At 42.8% G+C, this 19,720-nt stretch overlaps 1 protein-coding gene across 1 annotated transcript in view; it reads right to left on the reverse strand.

The window, feature by feature from the left end:
* The window catches only part of si:rp71-46j2.7, a 65,215-nt gene that overhangs the window by 16,763 nt on the left and 28,732 nt on the right, over positions 1–19,720 (reverse strand). The window contains exons 7-11 of the mRNA XM_041194883.1: positions 14,178–14,392; positions 11,107–11,193; positions 7,077–7,205; positions 4,046–4,159; positions 1,796–1,915 (exon numbers count right to left, since the gene is read on the reverse strand). Coding sequence (XP_041050817.1) covers positions 1,796–1,915; positions 4,046–4,159; positions 7,077–7,205; positions 11,107–11,193; positions 14,178–14,392 — 665 coding nt within the window. The remainder of the gene's footprint in view (positions 1–1,795; positions 1,916–4,045; positions 4,160–7,076; positions 7,206–11,106; positions 11,194–14,177; positions 14,393–19,720) is intronic.

The raw sequence follows: 19,720 nt of genomic DNA on the forward strand, positions 1-19,720 counted from the left end.
CTTTACATGAAAACAACCTTCGCCAGCCCTTCAACCCACATCCCCGAAACTGATCCTTCAATTCTGATCTCTTTTGCATCCCCCATCCATTGACAACTGTACCTTCAATACCTGTGTCTCTGTGCTCTAGGATTTCCCATCTAAATCTCTCTGCCTCTTCACCACAGCCCCCACCCCACCCCACCTTCCTTTACCATTTTTGCTATAACCCAGCTATTTTGGCTCAGCATACACTTCTGCCTGATTTTTAAACATTCATTCATGGGACATGGGTGGCACCACATAATAATGGCAAGGCCAACAATTATTACCCCTGAGATGGTGAGACCCACCATCTTGACTACAATGGCTTGGCAGGCCATTTCAGAGAGCAGTTAAAATTGAGCCACATTGCTGTGTGCCTAAAGACTTGTATAGCCAGGCTAGGGAAGGACAGCAGATCCTGTTAGTGAACCTGATGGATTTCTACCACAATTTGGAGTTTCAAGGTCCCCATTACTGACACTACCTTTTCATTCCAGATTTATTCAATTCATTAATAATAAATTCCCCATCTACCGCCGTGGGATTTGAACTCATTTCATTGGATGATTACTCCAATCCTCTGGATTACCAGCCGGTAACATAACTACTATGTTACAATACCCCCATTTTGGGGCATTATTATGTGGTGAAGTTGCCACATAAACTTGTTATTGTTTTGATTGTGGTTGTTGTTCTGTATTTAGGTTAAGTGACTAAGCTGAATGGAGTCATTTCTGGTCACTGAGACAAATAGGAAGTATTCTAGTGCTGGAGAGTTAGTGCAGGGGAAAAGCCTGAATGACAGTGTCAAAAGGTCTCAATGATGAAGAATAACTGGAAAGAAACAAGCTTTTCACTCTTACAATATATGACCAAATAACTATGACGGTCAATTTTTCATTCATTCATGGGACATGGGCATCGCTGGCTAGGCCAACATTTATTCATTCATGGGATGTGGGCATCACTGGCTAGGCCAACATTTACTGCTCATCCCCTAATTGCCATTGACAAGGTGGTGTACTGCCCTCTTGAACCTCTGCAAGTCCATGTCCTATAGGTATGCGCAGAGTGCTGTTAGGTAGGGAGCTTACGATTTTGACCAGCGCTGGTGAAGGAACAGTGATATAGTTCTAAGTTAGGATGGTGTATGGTTTGGAGGGGAACTTCCAGATGGTGGTATTCACATGCATCTGCTGCCTTTGTCCTTCTAGATGGTGACGATTTTGGGTTTGGAAGGTGCTGTCTGATTGCGTGAGTATGACTATATCTTGACTTGTCTGTGAGACAGCCCCATGACGTTAGTAAGGAGGACTTCGCAGAGGGCAGTTAAGAGTCAACCACATTGCTGTGGGTCTGGAGTCACATATAGGCCAGACTAGGCAAGGATGGCAGATTTCCTTCCCTGAAGGACATTAGTGAACCAGATGGGTTTTTACAACAATCAACAATGATTTCATGGTCATCATTAAAAATATGGAATTAAAAGCCTATTGATCAAATTCAAATCCCACCCACCTGCCACAGTGGGTTTCGAACCCAGGTTCCCAGATTACTAGTCTGGATCACTAGTCTAGTGACATTACCACTACAAAAAACACTGATTGTAAGAGTGACAGTGATAAACACAAAGTCAGGGCTATTGATTTTCACTGTGCACAAATAAGAACTTCAGCTGCAGTTTCTTTTTTTCCAAAATGAAACTCATTTCACTTGTTTGAACTGGTTCAGACCATAAACCAAAACAAACAGCCACATCATGGGCACTTACCTCATCTTCCTCCATGAACAGATATGTTAACAGTCCCCAGAACTCTCGAATCTGATCATTAGCCGAGAAGAAGTTAAGCGTTCTTTCATCATACCAAATAGACTCTTCAGACACCAGCTTCTGCAAGAGAAGATGCACTAGGTTTTAATTGTGTATTTTAAGTATTATTTTTACCTATAGGGGGGTTTCCTAAGATAGATCGTCTTCCATAATATAGAGCTTATGTGGCCGTGTGAAAGCAGCTCACATCGCGATTAACTTATTCCTACAGGGCAGCCTTCATGTGAAAGAGGTGGGACTGGCATAAGCCACTTGCCTATGGTTTAAATGTAATGGTTTTGCGTCTAAACAAACTGGCATCAAACTGCTCCATGGAGTCTTTGCTACTCTGCACACCAAGGCAATCTGCCTTACTGTCCCTAACTCCATGAAAACTTGTTATTGGAAGTCTCCACCCTGGCTTTATTTAAAGTTGTTACTCTATTTAAGGAGGAGTGAACTCTTGCACTCTGTCATTATGCAATGGACATGAATTCTAATTATGACCAGATCAGGAATGACTGTACCCAGCTTCAGAAGGCCTGCTTATTCCTGGAACAACTTGCATTTAAAGTCGCACCAGTAGTGCAGTAAAATGATTCAATGCAGGTGCACATGAGCAAGAACAGACAAACTTTGACACTGAGCTTCATAACAGTGATATTAGGGCAGGTGATCAAGAGCTTGGTCAAATAAGGGGATTTTAAGAAGCGTCAGGCAGAAGCTGGGACCTACAAAAGAAACCAAAGATCAACTTTTTCCATAGGTCTATGATCCTGCCTTTGAGTAAAGGCATCTTGATTAGAAATGCAAGCTCTAGAGTTGGGCATGCAGATGTCATTTTCCATGATCAGAACTACAGAAGCGTTAAATATAAAAGCAATGTAAGCATTAAAAAAATAAATAAATAAATAAATTGCCACTGTTGTAATTCAGATTTCGGGAGAGCAGCATACATTAGAAGCTCAGCATTCACCCTACTGAACCTGTTTCCCTTGTCCCCAGTTGTTGGAGGTCTATAGGCCAACCATCAGGATAAAAGAGTTGACTTAAAGGCATCAATCTCTCAGAAAACAAATTAAAATGCTGGCAATAAAAAAAACAGCTTTACCTTGCTAACTGAGGCCAGGGGCAAAAGATGGTGAATGGCATCAGCTGGAGATTTAAAATGTGAAAAGCATCTCAACATTTGACTCTGTTGCAATTCATTTATTTAACATTAATCATGCAATTATTTCAATACATCTTTACCACCTCAAGTAAGCTATTTATGATAGAGTTCAGCTTTTGGTAGTAATGTTACGATTCATAACTGTAGGCCTGGGGCCTGCAATTTAATTTTTGCAATTTTATATTTTTGCATTTTGCTTCTGCTTTGCTTTTGATTTTAAGAGAACCTATACTGAATTTTTAATTTGTAGACCATGATAAAAGTTAATTTTAAGGTGTGATTTTGCTTTAAGTCAAATAATTAAATCAATAGTAATCAGTGCTGATTTTATTAAATGTGGACTTGTTTTTTTTCCTCAAGGCTTTGTTTACTGGTCAGGCCATGTTCACAGCTGTTGTCTTGTCTAAACTACTGTTTTTCCTTTTCATGCCAGATTTGCTAAAATAAAAGTTGTTTTCTATTGTTTCACAGGAATCAATTCCTACTGCATTCGATAGCCCTTGATCTACAAGCCAAGACAATGGTTAACCTTGCATATGGGGTGGTCAACTATGGTATAGAATCAGGAGATGGAGTTTGATTGATGGACAGCTTAACCTAATTGATGGAAGGTGGGAGGTGCCATCAAAGCGATGTAAAACTAGCCTGAGTACTGCTGAATCCTATGACGTCTACAAGCCTTGCAGTATCTGTGAGAAGAATTGATATTTATAATATGTTTGATATTTATAATATATATAAATAAACATATATAAACACACATATGCAGTTTTTTTCTTCCTTTCTTTATAAAGTAGTTTTTTTTTTTAAAATCACTAATTACTATTTAATAAAATAGTTGTTTTCACACATTTGGAGTTGAGGCACTCATCCCTGTTCTCTCAGAGCGTAAGTGAGACTCCACAAGGGATTCTCACCCCTACAAACAGCCTAGAAAAAAAATAAGTCAAAAAAATATTTGTGCATCAGACAGGCTGTTCATACCCGATATTCATTTAAACAATCTGCATCATACACAGAATATATTTGGTCTTTCTAACCTCTAAAAACTTATTCAGTTGACGTTTAAAGTCTTCCTTGAATTCATTGTTGATCTCATCAGGTGACATAGAATTGACTGATAGGAGCTTTGTTTCAACAAAACAGCCGAATGTCTGAAAAATAACAATAGATTTGGTGGGATAATGGATCAGAACATCATCTTTTTTGATTCTGCAAACTGGGTTCAATTACAGCCCAAACCTAAATGAAAATCTCTGACAACGCATACAGTACCCTCAGCTTTATTAATAGGAGAATAGATTACAAGAGCAAGGAGGTTATATTGAACTTGTATAAGTCACCAGTTTGGCCTCAGCTAGAATATTGCCTCCAGTTCTGGGCGCCAGACTTTAGAAAGCATGTGAAGGCATTAGAGAGGGTACAGAAAAGATTCACGAGAATGGTTCCAGGGATAAGAAACTTCAATTATGTAGATATATTGGAGAAGTTAGGACTGTTTCCTTTGAGAAAAAGGTGGTTGAGAGATGATTTAATACAGGCATTCAAAATCATGAGGGGTGTGGACAAAGTAGATAGGGAGAAACTGTTCCCACTTGTGAAGGAATCAAGAACAAGAAGGCACAGATTTTATGTAAAAGAAGCAAAAAAAAAAAGAGATAGGAGGAGAAACTTTTATTACACAGCAAGTGGTTAGGGTCTGGAATGCACTGCCTGAGAATATGGTGGAGGCAGGTTCAACTGAAGCATTCAAAAAGAAAATTAGACTAGTAACTGAAAAAGAAGAATGTGTGTGGTTACGGAGAGAAGGCAGGGAAATGGCACAAGGTGAATTGCTCATTTGGAGAGCTGGTGAAGACACAATGGGCCAAATGGCCTCCTTCGCCACTGTAACCAATTGTTAAGAATAGAATCGAGTGAGCAACTGGTCCACAACAAAGGTTGGCGTGGGAATTAAATTCATAGTGGCACAACAGGGGAGCTCTTCTGAATCTTGACTCAAGCCACAATATTGGGGGTATTAGGATTCCACACTCACTGCATGTGCTAAAATTTTCACCGACACTAGAATAGGTGGTAATTTGGCTGAAAGGGTTACTGCCCATTGTAGGGCTTGTTGATATTCCATTCCGTATGTGTGGAGTATCAGGTCAATCAATTACCATATGCCAAAGAGAAATGCCTAGCCCCATGGAGTTTGTCAGTGTGAAGATGAAACCATGATGCACAGGTGCTAAAGCTGGAGGACAATTTGAGCCAAACTGACAGACAAGGCCTCATGGGGAATCCTACTCTGCTGTTCGATCATTCACTGATTTCACTTTCAAAGTGCAGTCACATTTTAGCTGGAGTACCACCAAAACCACTTGCAATTGTAATGTGAATGCACCTACCTATCTTCACCTGGACTATTATGTTCTCCCGGAGAGGCTTATAACAAGTTTCACTTTGGTGAGCACAAAAAGTATAATTATGGAGAAAGAGCACAACTTAGGGCAGAATGACTGAAAAATCCTGAACTACTTAAGCAACTTTATTATTAATAAAAACTTTTGCTTAACCATTCAAAGAACACACACCACTAACTCCATTTCTCTCTCCACAAATGCTGTCAGACCCGCAGAACTTTTCTACCACTCTGTTTTTATTTCAGATCTACAGTATTTTGCTTTTGATTGGTCTCTTGCTGTGCAATACCATATCATGATATTTTATGGCTAGTGGCTAGCATATTGGACAATGGTCTACATGGTTTTGGAAGCTAGCATTGTGGTTGTGTCCAGCCAGTCAAATGTAGACATTGACCTCTGCCCTCCATCCTTTGACCATAGCTCTTAAGACCATAATAATGTAGGAGCAGAAGTAGGCCATTCAGCCCTTTGAGTCTGCTCCACCATTCAATGAGATCATGGCCAATCTGATAATCCTCAACTCCACTTTCCTGCCTTTTCCCCATAACCATGATTCCCTTATTGATTAAAAATCTGTCTATCTCAACCTGGAATATACTTAACGACCCAGCCTCTACAGCCCTCTGCGGTAAAGAATGCCACAGATTCACTACCCTCAGAAGAAATTCCTCTTCATCTCTGTCTTAAATGGGTGCCCCCTTACTCTGAGATTATGCCCTCTGGTCCTAGACTCTCCCATAAGGGGTAACAACCTCTCAGCATCTTCCCTGTCAAGCCTCCCTAAGAATCTTACATATTTCAATAAGGTCACCTCTCATTCTTCTAAACTCCAATGAGTACAGGCCAAACCAACTCAACGTCTCCACATAAGAAAATCCCTCCATCCCCGGGATCAACCTAGTGAACCTTCTCTGGACTGCCTCCAATGCCAGTATATCTTTCCTTAGATAAGGGGACCAAAACTGTTCACAGTATTCTAGATGTGGTCTAACTAGTGCCTTGTATAGTTTTAGCAAGACTTCCCTATTTTTATACTCCATTCCTTTTGAAATAAAGGCCAACATTCCATTTGTTTTACCTATTACCTGATGAACTTATATGCTTGCTTTTTGGGATTCATGCATGAGGACCCCCAAAATCCCTCTGCTTTCTCCATTTAAATAATATTCAGCTCCTCTATTCTTCCTGCCAAAGTGCATAACCTCACACTTTCCCACATTATATTCCTTCTGCTACATTTTTGCCCACTCACTTAACCTGTCTTTTTCCCTCTCCAGGCTCTTCCTTGCAATCTGCCAGCATTAACCATCTCTGCTCACGAGATTGGCTGGAGACGACGGCCAGAGGAAACGCTAGATGCGGCTACCAGTATTCATGGAATTGTAGCTCTGCACAAAGTCAGTGCCCTCAGGAGAAAATGGGGAGCAAAGATTGAATTTTTAAAAAGCAGAACAATGATCAGAGGAGGATTGAACACATCGATACAGTGAAGCTTCGATTCTCCACTCCAAAACAGCAACTCATCCAACACCGGTTACGTTGAAATTTCCAGACTGTCCAGGGTTGTGAAGCTTTATTTATCAATATTACAACACTTACAAGTTTTAAGATGATCTTCACTTAGAGCTCTCTTGACTTTTGTACTCAAGAAGCTGGTTACCTTACTAAGCTGTTTTTGAAGTTCCTCAAATTCATGGTATTTTCTCCAAACAGACCAGCAGTCCTCTGCAGCTTTATGGTTTTCTATGTCTATTACACAAGATGGATCATCTATTTCATCCCAAGATACCTGCAAAAGGTGCAAAATTATTGTCACAAACACTCCTTCACCCATTGCAAAAGAAATCAGCCAGGGTAGCAACTCTTCAATGGGAATTTCCCCCCTTTTATTCTTTCATGGGATGTGGGTGTCACTGGCAAGGCCAGAATTGGATGCTCATCCCTAATTTCCCTAATTAACTGAGGGCAGTTAACAGTCAACCACATTACTGTGGGTCTGAATTTACATGTAGGCCAGAACAGGTAAGGATTGCAGGTTTACAAGAATGTTGCCAGGGTTAGAAAAGTGTAGCTACGAGGAGAGATTGGGTAGGTTGGGGTTATTTTCCTTAGAACAAAGAAGGCTGAGAGGTGATTTGATTGAGGGGTACAAAATTATTAGGGGAATAAATAGACTGGACAGGGTAAAATTGATGGAGAATTCTAGAACCAGGGGACATAGATTCAAGATAAGTGGCAGAAGGTGTAGGGGGACATGAGGAAGAAATTTTTTTATGCAGAGGGTTATGGGTGTCGGGAATTCACTGCCCAAGTTGGTGGTAGAGGCAAAAACTTTAAATTCCTAAAAAGTACCTGGTTCTGCACCTAAAGTGCTGTAAGCTGCAGGGCTATGGGCCAGGTGCAGGAAGTTGGGATTAGAGAGGGCACCCGGGGGTCCTCGGGCTGGCATGGACAAGATGGGCCAAATGGCCTCCTTCTGTGCTATGGTTCTATGGTTTCCTTCCCTAAAGAAAATGAGTGAACCAGACGGGTCTTTAAGACAAATTGATAATAGTTTCATGATCATTATGGAAGTTAGTTGATATTTCAGATGTATTAATTAAATTTAAATTGAACCAGCTGTCCTGGTGGGACTTGAACCCCTGTCCCCAGAGCATCTGATTACTAGTCCAATGACATAACCAATAGGGGAGATAGTGGCAGTGACAAAGGACGGGTTTGGCTTGGCTGTGATCTCTGCACAAATAACCTGCAGACATGCACTGTCTAGACCCACAGTGAAAATAACCACTTAAATGAAGGGCAAAGTGCTGACGCCAGTTGACTCTTTATATATTTCAGTCAGCACTCCTCTACAACTGTTTAAAAAGTATGGAGACATGCAGTGAAATTATACAGTATGATCAAGGCAGCTTTTCAATACAACAACTTGCATTTATACAGCACCTTTAACATAGTAAAGCATCCTAAAGTACTTCACAGGAATTTGACACTAAGGCACATTGACATGCTAAGGCAGATCATCAAATGCTTAGTCAAAAAGATAGCTCAAAAGGAGTGTCTTTAAGAAGTAAAGAGAGGTACAGATTTCAAGAGGCTTAGGGAGGGAAATCCAGTGCTTAGGCCCACAACAGGTGAAGGCATGGCCGCCAATAGTGGAAATGATTAAAATTGGGGATGTGCAAGAGGAAGGGCTCGGATATTTCAGAGGGTTGTGGCGCGAGAGGGCGCACTTTAACTGGGAGACAATGTTGGTTAATGATACAGGGGTGATAGGGAATAAGATTTGGTGCAAGTTAGGGCACCGGCAGGATAGTTTTGAATGACCTCAAGGTTATGGATGAGGGTTTCAGCAGCACATAAACGGAGGCAGGAGCAGTGTCAGAGTCAGGAAATGTTATGGAAGTGAAAATAGGTGGTCTTAGCTATGGTAGGGATATGTGCGACCAGAAGCTCAATGTGGGGTCAGATATAACATCAAGGTTATATCTTGGTTGCAGCTAGTCTGGTTCTTCCTCAGACAGTTTCCAGGGAGAAGGATGCAGTTGGCGGCAAGGAAGCAGAGTTTGTAGTGAGGATTGAAGACGCTAGCTTCAGTCTTCCCAATATTTAGTTTTTGCCCATCCAGTACTGCATATGTTGGCCAAGCAGTCTGCCAACTTGGAGTCAGCGGAAGGGGCGGAGAGAGGTGGCGGTGATATAGAGCTGGTGTCATCATCATACAAGTGTTTTGAATGATGTTGCCAAGGGGCAGTAAGTAGATGAGAAATAGAGGCCAGAACCAAGGAAACTCCAGAGGCAATGATGTGGGAGTGGTAAGATAAGTGATTCTAGGTGATTTTATAGCTATCACAGGATAGATAACAATGGAACTAGGTGAGAACAGATGGATATTACAGGAGGATAATATGGTCAACAGTGTGTCAAAGGTTGCAGGCAGATCGAGATGGATGAGGAGGGATACTTTACTATGGTCACACAGACGCATAGGATCATGACGTTGAGGAGAGCCATTTCATTATTGTGGCAGGGAATAGGTTGCACAATAAGTTTTGTTTCTTGGAAACTGTTTAAAGTTTCGTTTCTCCAGAAATTAACCAGTAGAATGGTTATTTTTAGGTGATGACAGCTGTAGCTAACTCAAAAAGGGGCTCTCTAATCAACAAAGACCTCTGGAATAGTGGGAGAGCAACTGGGCAGATATGTAAAACAAATAACCATTCTCCAAAGCTCAGTTAGGCTTTTCATTTAACTGCAATCTGCTGGAATGTTAATTAGTGTATAAAAAGAGAAGCAAATTTAATGAATCACTCCATGGCTCAATAGTCTTAAGGAATTAGGACAAATTGACTGGCTAACTATTATAATCTTTTTTGAGGGAGTTATAGAACAGACCTGTTGTGGTGTAGTGGTAGCATCCCTACTTCTAGGCTGAAGTCCACTCCAGGACTTGATGGCTATGGAAGGCGAGTGACTAACGTGGCCAAACAGGTTGACACCAGCCTGTAAATTCTTCCAATAAGCCTGATGGCATGTGGTAAAGAGGAGTGTTTCTTGGTCAACCATTCTGCAGACGGCAATGGTAAACCACTGCTCTCCTTGGCCAAGCATAATCATGGACCAATCCAATGGAAGGCTGTGGTTGCCAATGCCAACTTAGGCCATGGTAACTGAAGGAGGAGGATGGAACTGGCCACAAAGATAAGGTAAGGATGATGTAAGCCTGATTGATCAAGGATAGAAGGCTCAAGAAGCTAGTGGCAGGTGAATGGCATTAAAAGGTAGGTTTTCATGCGATCTTTTAAACAAAGAACTCAATATTTTACGCGGTATTTCTAACAAAGTACATCTTTATAGGGAGAAAATGGTTCATCAATAATCCATCCAGGTTCGTCCCTGAACACACAAAACACTGAACACGTACAAAGAAAAGACTGGAGTTCCTCACTGCACTGATGCCTTTAAAAGGGTAGATCTATGCTAACATTCTTTAGGTAGTTTGAGAAGTCATGAAGCATCAGGAGGAGAAGAGGTAAAAGAAAAGAAAGCTGTTTGCGCATGCCAGTCACTCTGCCCGATCTGGACTGGTGCTTGCTACTTGTCACGGTCATGTGTTTTTGCGATATAACCGTGTGCTATATTTCATTTCAAACTCTGATTCAACTCAACATCCACCATATTGGTTGTAGTTGATCCTGATTGAAAGATTACTGTAACAGGATTCAAACATGGAGTTCTATAAGGCTTTTATTTAACAGGTTATTCCTAAAAAGTGAATTTTGACAATCCTATCAACTTCTTAGTGGGTACAAGTTTGGGGATTTAAATAACACAAATTCACAATCTCTCTGAGATGTGCCTTAAAGATGGCAGAGGCGAGAAATATTAAAATTTACTCTGATGGACTAGGGGGCAAGTTGCTACATTGAGGTCAGGATTATCAAGACCAGAGCATGTCTAAAAGGCTGTATAATACTGTACTTCAAAGTAGGAGGTACCTAATAAAGGAGATTGCTCCTTTCAGTAGCACTGACATACCCTTTCTTTGAGTATAAAGAATTTTAGGAAATGAAGTGAGTCGATAATATTACGATATAAAACAGGAACATTGAAGGCCGAGGCTGCCAAACATCCACAGGCAAAGTCTTCATGAAGGATACGTTGTTTCAAGAAACCAATTAATAACATACCTTTGAAATAGTTATCTTACAATTTCTTAATGATGATTTTTCATTTTCAGTGGAAATGAGAATATCTTGTTTCATTTGTTCAGGCATCTAAAATGAAAATATAAAGCACCATAAAACATTCAAGTTAAGATACCATCATCATAAGCAGTACTTGCCTTTTGAAGTTATTGATGGCAGATTCTTTGGTTTGGGTGAGACAAATAAAAAAATACTATTTTATTAACGGGAAGAAAAACTCCCAGTAGCTAAAATATATCTAATTGTTGCAACATGGGTCTGGGTGGTCTAGGGTCACGCCCAGTGATGTCCCAACATACGGAGCACATCACCACCAACAGTGAGTGGCATGAGCTACATCATCCTGAGGACTGAACAGAGATCACACACCCAGCCACAGGAAGTGGTGAGCACATAACTGGAGCCAAGTTTTTCTGGTTTACTTTGTCTCTTAAATACTCTTGGCCAGTGAATTAAAAAAGGTCAGAACAACAACAAAGGCCATCCGCTCAGCCAAAGTCGGTTAGCTGGTGGTAGACCAAGGAAGGTAAACCATCTTAATTAAGAACCAGGGTTGGGGGGTTGGCACAGGGAAGAGGGAGTATGCTAAAATCAGGAATAGAATTACCTTATCTCCCAATAAAATGTTTGGGATTTACCATTATAATGAATCCAAATCACGATTGCTCATCAGTAAATTTCATCCAGCAACCAAATGGAATTGGTTTTGGATAAGATGTGGCGGTGTGTTGGAGTCTGATTTGCAATGGCAAACTGCAATTTTTATATGCATGTTGTGGTCTAGAAATCACTATTCATAGCTCCACATTCTTTCCATCACATAGCTGACCAGGAATCTCTCCCACTCTTATTGGAACGTGTTAAAGAGATTTGCAGGTTGATACTCAACCTGCTCAGCCGCATTATGAATGTGTCTTCCTTAGCTATCAAGTCCTGGGGTGGGACTTGAACCCAGAGGTTCTGGCTCAGTGGCAGGGATGCTACGCACTGTGCCATAACAGCTCCCATAACAAAATGTGACCAAATATATGCAACTATATCTTACCTATAGCAAGGTTAAATGCTTCATGAATCACACCCTCGCAGTTGCTTGGGAACACAATGGTTTATAATACTCTTGAAGTATCAAGGGCTAAAATCAGATTACCATAAGTGAATTCACATTTCTATAACCTTGAAGCTGGTGATTAACTCCGCATTTAAACTTTGTGCTCACAACACTCTCTTGAAAAGAATGGAGATATGGCCTGAAGCTGATATTTCATAGCCACGTCTTTCTAGTATAGATCTAGGATTTCTGGTTTAGGCAGCAGCAAACACTTATGATGTAGCTTGTTGCATATTTTATTGGGCTGACAGTGCCAATAAAGCCATTCTCTTGATGTTTACTGTTGGGTATTATTTTAGGACCATAACGAGTCCAATTGATAGGTTTTCTGCAATTTGGGTGCAACTAGGGCTAGGATATTATATCACTGGTCATTTTAAAGCTTTGTAGAACAAAGTTGTTGGTGATACCAATTAGTTCCAGGATTTCTTGAACGACTTCCAGAACTAGTTCACAATTGTTCTGCAATGTGAAAATGATCACTTATAATAAACCCGACTATAAAATGGGGTCAAGAAGCCTTTCTTTCCAAAGGAACACAGGGTACAGTTGGGGCTCTTCTAATGTATGTGTGTCAAAATCTAAATACATCTCTTTTTTAACACGTGGCTGCATCAAGCTGTGTGTAGACCTTCGGTACGCAAACACCAAATGTCACAACTTGCTGAGGTTCTACCTGTCCCTGGTGTGCGAAGGATGGGTCTGGCCACACTGCTGCGGAATGCTCCAAGTAGTTGGACCATGCAGTACCGCCTGTCCCTGGTGGAAAAATTTATGCAGAGAAACACCTTTGACCACAAGTCCTTCAGGCAGTGCTTGGCACGTAATGTCTTAGAGGCCCTGTGGGAAATGGAGAGGGTGGATCCTGTGGGATGGTTCCCCAAGCTGACTGTCAAAGTCATTTGGCAGAATGCCTCATTGCCAGAACTTTCCAACAAGCACAAGTAGTTTGGCTGGTGATGAGAAAGGCCCTCCCCGTCAGATCCTTCCTACACGCCAGGAATCTCACCCCCTCTGCACTTTGCCCTCGAGGTGGCTGTGATGGGGACGAGACCATTGTTCACCTCCTTGTGGACTGTGCCTTTGCAAAGAAGGTCTGGAGAGAGATGCAGTGGTTTCTGTCGAGGTTCATCCCGAGCAGTTCTGTGACACACGACTCTGTGCTCTACGGGCTGTTCCCAGGGACACACACCGAGATAAACATCAACTGCAGCTGGAGTATCATCAACTCAGTGAAAGACGCTCTTTGGGTCTGCCCGAAACTTGTTGGCCTTCTGGCGCAGAGTTGACCCCGACCAAGTGTTGCAGACTGGCACATTCCAAAGTCCATGTCTACGTGCTGAGGGACGCACTAAAGCTTGGGGCAGCCGCCGCAATGGTGCAATGGGGAAAGGTCTCTGTCTAAGATCTTTCTGCCATAGTGTACTGAAAGGCTGGGAACTGTTGAGAGCCCCTTGTGCTGTACAGCTCAAAATGAATGTCTGCATTGAACACAAATTTTATTATAATTGTATTGAAGCACCTCAGAGTGCAACATGATGTATGTTGATAACTCCAATTCCATTGTCTGCATTGACCATATTGAAATGACTGTAATATTCATTGATTGTATTGATGTACCTTGTGATACATGTGTAAAAGTTGAATCTGATTGTACTTTTGTGATGGTGATTTTGAAATGGTTTGGAATGTTCTTCCAGATATTTTATGAATAAAGTATATTTTTCAAAAAAAAAAATTTCTTTTTTAACACCTGCCCCCCAACTACCCCCAACCCAAACAGGATAATCTTGCAAGACAAAGAATTTAAATTTAATTTAAAATATTTTAAAAATCTAGTCACAAAAAAAGGTATTCATGTTGCTCGTTACTGCATATGGCCAATGTTATCATAGATGTTGGCTCTAAAATTGCCAGTTATTTTTCAAAACTAATTCCAACAGACCTCATTGGAGGAATTGAAATCCTCTTCAGCAGAATCTTCACCTCTATCGCTCGAGTTGCACTCATTGGGAGAAAGTGATCTAAAGCTCTGGCCGACACCTCGAAATTCACGACCAAACTGTCCATCACCTTCATCTGAAATGCGTAATATTGACTTGGCTTCAGGGTCTTTCTTCTTTTTGTTTCTCTTGAGCTTTTTAAAAATGTTTACAAATCCTCCAATCAAAGTGAAAAAAAACAATAAAACTACTGAACAATTCCGTATTATAACAAGAGCATCAGCATCTTCATCTGAAAAGAACTGTACAGTGCAACTGGAGTCGAACTGACTTCTGAGACACACACTTAGAAACTGTGTGGAGTGAAACAAACAAGATTTCTATTGTCCCATGGATATGATGAAGATGCAGTAAGGGAAGTGAGTTCAGGTGCATGGAGAGCATTAAATATGAAGGAAGTTGGTGAATGTGCAACAGAATCATTAGCAAGAGTATTTAAGGTTGAAAAGGAATAGAAAAAGGTTTTTGATGTAGAGGCAAGTGAGGCAGAACAGAGACCAGGAAAATTCTTGAATTAAAGGCAAAATTAGAGGATTAACACACTCCAGCATACATCAGGAAATGGAGTGTAAACTAGATAACCATGAACAGAGCTTTTGGGTAAGATCTGGGACCATTCTGCCCAAAGTTGAGAGTAATTTTGCCTCCAAGTTTCCTTCCAAGTGCCAATTGTTAATTGTTTATATATTCATTATGCCAGAACGCAACGATGTGGAGCAACCCAAAGTGATGACAAATGTTATCACTGAGCCGTTTCACAATTAACTACATTACACACTGGGGGAGGTTGAGCACCAGTGAAACGACCCCAGTAAAAAACAAAACAGGTGAATGTGAATTATCAAAGCTTTTCTTAGTTTGCTCTGAGCATGTGGCAGGGTCACATTTATTGCTCATTCCTGGATGCCCTGTAAAATGGTAACGGCCTTTCTCCTTGAGCTAATACAGTCATCGTGATAACGCTGCTGCTTCCACAGTGGTGTTAGGTAGGAAACTCTAGGATATTGATGAAGGAACAGCAGTGTGTGCTCTGGTTACAATTTGTCACTTGGAAGGAAACTTGGAGGCAAAATTACTCTCAACTTTGGGCGGAATGGTCCCAGATATACTAAGTATGGTAGTGGGCATGAAAAAAAAAAAAGACATTTTATCCGCCAGCTACAATGACAGGTTTTCGCACCACATCATCCCCTTCCTGGCGTGCCCCCCTCATTAATAATGCATTCACAGGAAACACGCCAGATCGCTGGCAGTGGGCTCGGCTTTGCCTGCCACGTTATGACTTCAACGCTTCTTCGGTCCGGGCGCCATATTTAAAAGCGCACCAGAGCGCAGCCTACTTAATGTCTACAGACCAGGACTGCTCCAGGCGACAAATAGCCCCCAAGCACCAGGAAGAAGGCAGCACCCAAATTTAGCGACGCCTCTTTGGGGTGCCTGCTGAACAGAGTGGAAGGCCACCGATGTTTGTTAGAAGATTTAAAGTTTAAAAATAAAAACCTAGGGACAATGAGAATTTGCATTCAAAGAGGGAAATATGTATAAAAGAAGAGAAAGCATTTGGTAAAAAAAGGAGGGATTCTAAGAACTAAAGCCTCAAGTCTGTCTACAAGGATCCAGAGCTGAAAGAAACTCATTTTGAATGAGACTGTGCAGGATGTGCTTTGCCAGGGGTCTGTTTAAATCTTTGCGCTTTATTGTTGCCTTAGCAGGAGTTTAACTGAGATTCAGATTAATAAGGGGATTTTTTTCTTATTTATAGTAATTTTGTAGATATATGCACATGCTTATAAACTTTGTATTAATAAATATTCAATTTAGTTTTAGAGATGAGAATCTTCGGCTGCTCGCTGAGGCATAAAATGATGGGTGGTGTCGGGTGTGTCCCCCAATGTTACTGTGTGTCATTTTGATTTTCAGTTTGGCAGGCACACAGCCAATTCGAGTTGGCTGCGCATCCGAACTGTCAAAGGCCTATTAAGGCCATTTAACTAAGCATTAAAATAATTAGCGGAGCTGCCCATCCAACCTTAAGGCACCCTTAAGTCTAGGCACCCTTCGCGGGATGAGGTTTCATGAACAATTTTTAATTTTCTCAAATTTTTATTGAAAGTAATGCACATGTCCCAGCTCATATGACAGTTCCACATGAGGGGACATGTCATAAAAATTTTTTCAACACTTAATTGAACTGTTAAAATTTAAACTAATCTCCCTGAGGCACCTCTGCACCTTGGAAATTTCTGTGCTCTTTCGCGTGCATAAGTGAAAGAGCGTACTCCCGACTCAGAGAACACCCCCCCCACCCCCGCACAGGGAGTGTATAGTGCTTCCGGGTATGCGTCGTGCTGGGTGGGCCTTAATTGGCCTGCCCACGTAAAATAGCGGCGTGGATCCGATCGGGTCTGCGCCCACCCCTGCACAACCCTCCCCGACTGGGGGGAAATTCTACCCATAAAAAACCGAGACTCAGTGGTCTTATTACTACTGAATTCAAAGCCTGCATCTCATAACATACAAATTGTAAAAATGGGTTATGACGGTTGTTTCAAGTTACTCTGGGATTTCAGCAACTCAGCCTTTACCAGCGGCTGTGTCATAATAGGAGGGTATCCTCAATGTGAAGGCGGGACTCAGTCTCCATGACGATTGTGCAGTGATAACTCCTATAGAGATTACCTGGACAGATGCACCTGCGGCAAGCAGGCAGGTTGGTGAGGGTGAGGTCAAGTATATTTAGCCCTCGTTGGTTCCCTCACCACCTGCCACAGACCCAGTCTAGCAGCTATATCCTTTAGGACTCAGCCAGTAGTGGTGCTACCGAGCCACTTTTGATGATGGGCATTGAAGTCCCCCACCCAGAGTACATTTTGCACCCTTGCCACCCTCAGCACTTCCTCCATCATCAGCTGAGGGAGGGTGGTAGGTGGTAACCAGCAGGAGGTTTATTTCTCTCATGGCATCAGGTCAAACATGAGCTTCATGGGGTCCAGATCGATGTTGAGGATTCCCAGGTCAACTCCCTCCTGACTTTACAGGCTGCTGCCAACTCTGCTGAGTCTGTCCTGCCGGTGGGACAGGACATACCCAGGGATGGTGATGGTGATGGTGGTGTCTGGGACATCATCTGTAAGATATGATTCTGTGAGGATGACGATGTCAGGCTAGCGCCTGTGAGACAGCTCTCCTAATTTTGGCACTAGCCCCCACGTTAGTAAGGACTTTGCAGGGCTGATAGGGCAGAGTTTGCCATTGTTGTTTCTGGTGCCTAGGTCAGGTTTCATTCCTTTGAGACTTTGTAGGGGTTTGATACAACTGAGCGGCTTGCTAGGCAAGAGGACATTTAAGAGTCAATCACATTGCTGTGCTCACATGTAGGTCACACCAGGTAAGGATGGCAGATTTCCTTCCCTAAAGGACATTAGTGAATCAGATGATTGATGTTTTTTTTTAAACCGACAATGGTTTCATGGTCATCATGAGACTTAATTCCAGATTTTCACTGAATTTCTATCGAATTCAAATTCCACCATTCAAACCCAGGTTCCCAGAGCATTCCCCTGGGTCTCTGGATTACTAGCCCAGCAGCAATATCACTACGGCATCACCCCCTCTTGATGAATGCTCTCATCTATTCTGCTAACCATCTCATCACTCAACTCACACACTCACTGTCCCATCACGCATCCACAGGGATTTCACACCTCAAGGGAGAGTGCCACAAACTATCACACTAACCTTCACGCCTCCAGACATATCCTCTGGAGCTCACATCCTCATCCTGTCCATGGCTCGGCTTACTGCACAAACATGCCACGCAGTGCCATGTATCTTGTTCACACATTCTCTCTCCCACCCCCATCTCTTTTCATACAGGACATGCTGGCTCAACAGCAGGGAGAGGTCCCAGACCAGGGGGGCCGGAGTGGCGCACATTAGGCCCCACACTCAGGAGAAGCGTGCCATCGCACTGACTGATGAGGATGTGGACCATGCCAGAGGTGGGGAACACTCTCATGAGGATCCTGCACCACATCATCCCTCTCTCAACACAGCTGCAAGTGCTCTCTCTCCTGCTTTTGACTCTGCTGCCATGCACTAATTATCTCTACTTTGGTTCACAGGGAGCTCTGGCAAGCGACCAACACCCTCAGCCAGCCAGTCCCTCAGCTCCATTCAGGTCCTCACCTCCAGCCAAGAAGGCATCTCTTCCATTGAAGAGCTGGAAATAAGCAGCTTGGAAGACCCAACACAGCGCTTACCCACACCCTGCACCAGCACAGAGACACACCTTGGTAGGACCTAGATTTAGAGCAGGCTCCAGTTCACAACCAGGTGGTCACTGCTTCGACACGTGTCCGCAACAGGAGGGAGCAGGTTCAACTGAACTCCCCGACACTCAGAAGACTGCTGGGGAAGAGGCATCTGTGAAGTCAATGTCAGATGAGTCAGCAGAAGGTGAGGGAGCATCCTGCACAGCTGTTGGAAGCCCTCAACAGAATAGCACGAGTCAGAGGAGTGCGCCCACCTGCTCTCTGATGATGTGGTGCCCACATGTGTGTATGAAAGTCTCCATGGAAACCCTGGTCTAGCAGAATGCAGAGATGCGCACAGATCTGCACTCCATCGTGGGAACCATGTGCAAGTTCCTGCAGTGGCGTTGCGAGGGGGAAAATGGGACATCTCGATGTCCCTCCAGGTGCTCCTTCCACTCAAGGAGCCAGGCCGGGGCTCTAGGGCACACAAAGGGAGCAGCAACAGGACACCCATGATTCATCCACTCAGGAATCTCAGAGGCTGTCCGCTCCCTGAGTCTCCTTTGCCTGTGACCCCCCCTCAACCTCTCCCTCTGTCACCACAGAGGGAGCAGATGGCCCACAGGAGGACAGCCAAAGCAAGCTGGGGCCCTCAAGGCCTCGGCTCTCCAGAGAATGCATGCCAAGGTCAGAGGCAACAGGGCCAACCATTGCACAGGCTGTCTCCACCAGTGTTGTGGATGTCAGGGCAGCACCTAGAAGTGGTGGCCTAGAAAAGTCAAGAAATTTTGATCACAAGCAGTTGCACAAGTGAACACATTTTGTCACTTAATAACTGAAAATATATTACTTTCACTGAATGTGTAACGTTATCTTTCAACTTCATTTACAGGCTTCGTGAGTCCTCCCCCTACATCCTGACTAGCAATTCAGCTGTGTACAGCTGAATTGAGTGACTCTGGATGAAGAAGTGTGCACATGACAGGGCCTTTTGGAGTCTTGTACAAGCATTCTCCCAGCAAGCAGAGCTTTCATCCATCACATTCCTCTCACAATCCCGAGTATTTTCAATGCTGCCTGCTGGTTCTCTTTCAGTTGTCCATCTGAACTGACCTGCATATCCACCCACCCACTGATCACACTCCCTACAGCGCCTGTGCCCACCCAACATGATGCTCCGCTCACTTTCAATTTGACAAACATGGCCGTTGAAAAGTTTCTGATCAGCT

The sequence above is a fragment of the Carcharodon carcharias genome, chromosome 9, assembly GCF_017639515.1.
Source record: "Carcharodon carcharias isolate sCarCar2 chromosome 9, sCarCar2.pri, whole genome shotgun sequence".
Lineage (NCBI taxonomy): Eukaryota > Metazoa > Chordata > Chondrichthyes > Lamniformes > Lamnidae > Carcharodon > Carcharodon carcharias.